A 5,751-nucleotide genomic window follows, 5' to 3' on the forward strand; every position below is an offset into this window, starting at 1 on the left:
GGGCCACAAACCGCCGCAGCATTCCCAAACGCGGGACRGCCCCGCGCCGGCAGGGAGATCGGGTGCTGCCCCCGCCACCCCAAGGCGCAACCCCGCGACACGCATCCGGGTGCCCTGCGGCGGTGTCGGAGCCCCATCTGCACCTCCGGCATCGCTCACCTCCGGGTGAAAGCTCTGGCCACGGGCTCCGAGCCGCCGGCGTGGCTGCGACCGACCGCGAGCTCCCGCGGGAAAGCCGGGCTGAGGACGAGAGCGTCGCCAGCTGCTTTGCCACTGGAAAGCCTGGATTACGTCCGCTAAAATGTCCAAATTGCTTCCAGAGCCCCCTTCCAAGCCCAGCATCCCGGCAAATCCCGGTTGAAAGCCGGCCACGGTTCAAAACGCCCTGGCGAAGAGCAGGAAAGGGAGACAAGGCTGCGGAAAGACACGGGAAAGGATCCCGACGGAGATCCCGGCTCCCCGCTGCGCTYGCTTACGGGCGGCGCATCCAGCCGCTCGGCTCCCCGAGGACGTGGGAAGGGCTCGGACGCGGAGCGGTCCGGCGGGTGGCTCCCGAGGATGGGGATTCCCAAGCGGCTGCTCCGCTCCGGCTCCAAGCTCGCTCAGCCCGGCACAACGTGGAAGCTGCCCGAGCGCTCCGCCGGGGACGGGTCCGCTGGCGGGTTCGAGGCCTCGGCCGCTCCGGAGCCTCATCCCGGCTCCTATCGAGCTGGCACCCAGGCGACGGACAACGTGGGTTTTCCTAAAGCTCTTCCGGCTCCGTTCCCGCTCTGCCATCCTCCGGTGCGTCCCAGGAGAGGGCGGTTTCCGGCCACGTGGCTCCTTTTCCTCCCGCGATCCGCCGGCGCAGGGAATTAGCTCGACGTGGGTGAGCCGGAAACCCGGGCRAGAGGAAACGAGGAAGGGGAATCTCCCGTCCGAAAAGAGCTGCCGGCTGGGAGAACGCGGGGCCGGCGATCCGGCTGCCCCGACCTCTCCGCGGCAAGCGCGGACTTTGCCCAGCTCCATAAATAAATAAATAAATAAAATTAAATAACCACCCTCCCGCGGCTGCCAAAGCCGCCTCCGGCTTCGCGCCGGCGCCTGGCTCCGGGCCCTCTCCCGCTGGGAGATTCTTGCACGGCTCCGGGTTACGTTCTGCCTGCACGACCCGTTTTTTTTTTTTTCCCCCCCTTCCCTCTGGCCAAGCGTCGCCCGAGAGATTCGCCTCCGGCGGAGCGGYGAGGCTTTCGCCGGGACGGAATTCCAATTTCCAGGAGCCAGGAGAAAAAAAAAAGAACAAAAAAAACCCCCAAAAAAAAGACGTTGGGCTAAAACGTCCCGCCGAGGCGCAATCCCTAAACGTCCTGCGGGTTCCCCTGCTGCACCCGATCTCCAAATCCTCCTTTTCCCAGGGATTTTGTTTCCCCTCCCCACTCACCCACGCAGACATCGAGATGAAACAACCCCGCAAGCCCCAACGGCTTCGGGGACGGCGCCAAGGYGGGTAAGAGCGGGACGGGCTCTTCCCCCCCACGAAGCGCCGGCGGATGGAAATCGAACGCTCCCGTCGGCCCCGAATTCGGCAGCCGCTCCCGGCCGTCCTCCCCCGAATTAAAAATCGCAACTAAAACTTGCCGCCGGCACGCCGCCGAGGACGACGCGGGAGGAAGGCCCACGCGGGGCATCGAGGCGCCCCGCGGCGAGACGGGAAGAGGAACCGGGCGACGGCGGCAGGAAGGAAGTCGACGCCGCGCGGCCGCTCCGGCGCAAGCCGGGCGCCCGCCGGAGCGGCCCCGGCTCCGGCGCACCCACCTCCGAAAAACCTCCCGGCATGCCGGAAGGTCTCCGCCGACGGGAGCGAACGTTCGCTCCTGCCAAATCAGGGGCGACCCCAAAAATTCCCAAAGGTTGGAAGATCCGGAGGACGTCCCCGTGCAACAAGCCGGCGCCGGCGTCTGGCCGGAGCGCGTGTGCGAGCGTTGCCCAAAGCCACTTGGGTTTCGGGAGCCGGCCGCTCGGGGTGCGGGTAACCCCGCGTGCAAGCGAGGGACCTCGGAAGAGCCGTCGGATTTCCGCGTCGGATTTTTTTCCATCCCTGTCTGTGGTGCTGAATGCGAGGACGTGCAGAGATCCCGGCCCGGCAATTCCTTCCGCTTTCCCAATTTTCTTTTTCCCCCCCTCCCGCCGCCGCCTCCCCGGTGGGTTTCTCGGGACTCCCTTCTCCCGAGCTCTCCGTCGTTCACGGCAAAACGCCTCCGGAGAGGAGAAACCAAACGCGCGGCCGCCGGGACCCGCACGCCGGAGGAGCCGGCAGCACCCGCTTCCGCACGTGCCGGAGCGACGTTGACCGCCAGCTCGGACAGGGAGCAGCGGGACGGGATGGGCTGCTGGAGAAACCCGCGTTTCCCTCGGCAGGGACCATCTCGCTGGAGAAACGCCACCCCACGAGGCCAACGCTCCGCTTCGGGGTCCAGACTTGCGTGAAAAGGGAAAGCGAGAAGCCCGGGAAGCCGCTCTCCGTGTGCCTCGCTCCTTTTTTCCAAGCCGCCCGAGCTCTTTCGGTGCCTGCATACCGCCGGGCGAGCGGTATTTCAGCTCCGGCGAGCAGCACGGTGACCGTACGGCTTGCCATCGGCCGAGAACCATCTTCCCGAAGGTCCCACCAAGCAAGCGGCAAAGCAAAGCCAAGGTCCCACCAAGCAAGCGGCAAAGCAAAGCCAACCAAGCGGGAAACGAGGCACCGGAAGAGCCGGCGGACTCAGCAAGACGTCTCCATCCCACCTCATTTAAAAAAAAATAAGTAATTCCCCCGATCGAAGAGCATAAACGCCGCAGCAAGGAGGACCGGGCAGACGGCCCTCGCCTYGCGCCGGAGCTTACCTGCCACGTCGCGGGCTTCCAGCGCGACGTCGGGTTCCTGCCGGGCGAGCGGCGAGAAGAAGGCGGGATCCTCCTCGAGGGCGCACATCTCGGCGCCCGAAGTCCCTTTGCCGTCTCGGCTCATCGCCGGCAGGTTCTGCGCGGCGAACAACTCCTCGAGCTCCGGCCCCGCTTCCGCCGCTGTCCCAGATAGAGCCGGGCTCTCCAGAGGCGCTTTTGCATCTTTAACAAAAGCAGCTCTGCGCTCTTCACCTTGGGGGCACTCAAGGGCAGCAAAATGCTCTTTGTTCGGCTCCAGCGCCGTTAGCGCGGCTCGGCCTCCATCTCCCTGGCGCTCCCGCTGGTGCTCTGATAAAGTAGGGACAGCTTTCTCCATTCCTCGCCGATTGTGCTGTGTCACTCGCAGAAAAACACCGCGCCGGCACTCGGGAGGCTTGGCGGCCGGGGACTGCCAGAAGAATCTACGAGAAACACAGATAAGAGGGGAAAAAAAAAAATAAAAAACGTGAGAGAAGAGCGCATTTTTCTCCGAGGAGCTTCCGAATGCGTCCGCCCGGAGAGAGACGTTCGAGCGAGACCGGTAGGGACAGAGCAAGCAGCTCTTCGCGTGCCTCGAAACCAAGAGCCTCCCTGTCTCGGGCTCGGCTCCCCGGCGCTGGGAGCGTGCCGAGCGCCCCTTCTCCATCCCCTGCCCCGTTCCCGCACGGATCGGGGCGGCAGAAGAGAGTCGCCGTCGAGCGGATCCTTAATCCCGCTTCCCCACGACGCCCTCCGGGGAAAAGCTCGGGATYTGCTCCTCTCCCCAAAACCTCCCGGGATCCAAGAGCTCCCAGCGCCGCTGGGAYGGCGCAAACGGGCTCCGGGATCGGAGACGGAGCTCGGGCTCGTCCCGGTCGCTAACGCGGACCGTCGGGACGGTGCAGCGTCGCCACGGCCAAACCCACCCAGATGGGACCATGCTCTGCCCCAGAGCTGAAGAAACCCTCTATTCCCGTCCACCAYCCCCATCCCCGTGGACACAAGTCGGAAAACTCCGTAACGTTCACTCGGATAAGTTAAAACAGTTGAGTTGAAGCAACAACTTAAGAGCAAGAGGTGCTGGAGGACCTCCAAAGGGTCTTGCCCTTTGACCGGTCTTGCCACGAGCGAGACGTCGGYCGTGGTGGCAACCACGCCGTCACGCTGGAGGTGACCATCGCACTAGGGAAGCTGCTCTCCTTCGGGGTCTGGGACAGCAAGACAAGAGCAGCCACCAAAAACAAACCACCTCCCCCAAAACCTTCCCATGCAAGGAACCCCCCAAAAATATTTATCCATGAAAGGATAAAGTGGAATGGGGTGAAAAAAAAAAGAAAAAAAAAAAAACAGGAGAGAGATTTCTCAGAGCCTTGATAGGACAGCGGGACCAGCAAGCTGGTCCTGATGTTGCTCCTTCAGTCTGGGAAGAGAGAAAAAAAAAAGAGAGAGAGAAAATAGGAGCTAAAAAAACGAGCTTATCAGCTCGCTGGAGAAGAAAGGCGCACAAGGAGAGCCTGGAGGAGCTAAATTTACCCAGGCGAGGAAGGAGAAGGCAGAGAGACTATAAATACCTTCAAGGTAACAATGCAAATGAAGAGAGGGAATTATTCGAGAGCTTCTCGCCAAGCCGCCTATTACCAGCCCATAGCCCCGGGGGGGGGCGCGAGGAAGGAAACCACCCAAAGCCGTCGGAGCCGGTACCACCCCGGGGGGAGTGGGTGGGAAGGGTGCAAAGCTCGGACGCCGGGGCAGGGGGGTGGAAATAAAATAAAATAAAAATGAATAAAATAAAGGGGGGCATCTGCCGAGCCGCCTTCCTTCGGGATCCTCCTGCTCTCAATCCAAATTATGTTGAGATATATATATATATATTTTTTTTTGCCTCCCCACCAAGTGACCTGTGGATTTTTGGGAGCAGCGCGATTGCCCCAAATCCTCGTTATTTAAGACTTTTCCGTGCCCTTGCGCGAGCTGGAGTCCTCCGGAGGGACTTTTTCCCACTTCCGCAGGTTGGTCCAGGATAGGACATGAGTTTTTTTTTTTTTTTTTAATTTTTTCCCCACCGCGACGAGGCCGCCCGGCCGGGCGCCGTGTTTCTCCTTGCGGATTAAAACAAAACCAAAAAGGCGGAGAGCAGGTGCCGGACGGGAGCGTAGCGTCGCCGTGCTCGGGATGCGTTTTCCCAGAGCTCGGCTGCACCGTGTGCAAGGAATCGGTCTCCAACTATCCCTAAAAAAAAAAATAACCAAAAAAAAACCCCAAAGCGCCCCGAGCCCAGCCTCAACGCGGGAACCCGCTGTCTCCACGTGCGGACGCCTTGCTCGCGCCCTCTTCTCCTTCCTCCGATTTCAGGCCGCGATCCGAAGCGGCGGCGGGGGAATCCTCCGCGGGCTTCGCCTTCCTCCGTTGTGGGCTTTTCCTTTTCCCTCCTTCTCCGGCGTCTCCCTCGGAGAGGTCCGGCCGCGGCCACCCGGAGACGGCTCCTCCGTCGTCCCGGGAACGCGGCGGCGGAGGAAAAAGCATCGGGCTCGCGGCGATGCAGGATAAGCAGAGGTTGGAAAGCAGAGGCAGCATCAGCGTAGGGATTTCTCCAGCCGGAGCAGGACCAGGCTGTTCGACCTCGGCATTGGGGAGCRGGTAACCAAAAAATAATAATAATAAAAATTATCCCACTTCTTATTCCAAGAGGCGGCTTGAATTTCATCCGGGCACCGAGGAACGGTGCCAGACAAAGTCTCCGCCGGCGGCTCCCAACCTCCTGGAAAGCATCCGACGGCGGAACGGGCAGGTTGCTGTCGCTAGCGCATCCCACAGACCAGCTGCTCCGGCGCCTGGGAAAGGCCCGCTGCCGGCTCGGGAGCCGCGGCGGCA

General features: G+C 61.9%; 1 protein-coding gene across 1 annotated transcript in view; it reads right to left on the reverse strand.

Annotated features, from left to right (window-relative positions):
- The window catches only part of WIZ (WIZ zinc finger), a 50,931-nt gene extending 47,360 nt beyond the window's left edge, over positions 1-3,571 (reverse strand). The window contains exon 1 of the mRNA XM_085317038.1: positions 2,863-3,571. Coding sequence (XP_085173164.1) covers positions 2,863-3,547 — 685 coding nt within the window. The 5' untranslated portion in view covers positions 3,548-3,571. The remainder of the gene's footprint in view (positions 1-2,862) is intronic.
- Positions 3,572-5,751: the final 2,180 nt, after the last annotated feature.

Source organism: Rhea americana, unplaced genomic scaffold (genome assembly GCF_003343005.1).
Source record: "Rhea americana isolate MKP2758 unplaced genomic scaffold, rheAme1 scaffold_488, whole genome shotgun sequence".
NCBI classification, from domain to species: domain Eukaryota; kingdom Metazoa; phylum Chordata; class Aves; order Rheiformes; family Rheidae; genus Rhea; species Rhea americana.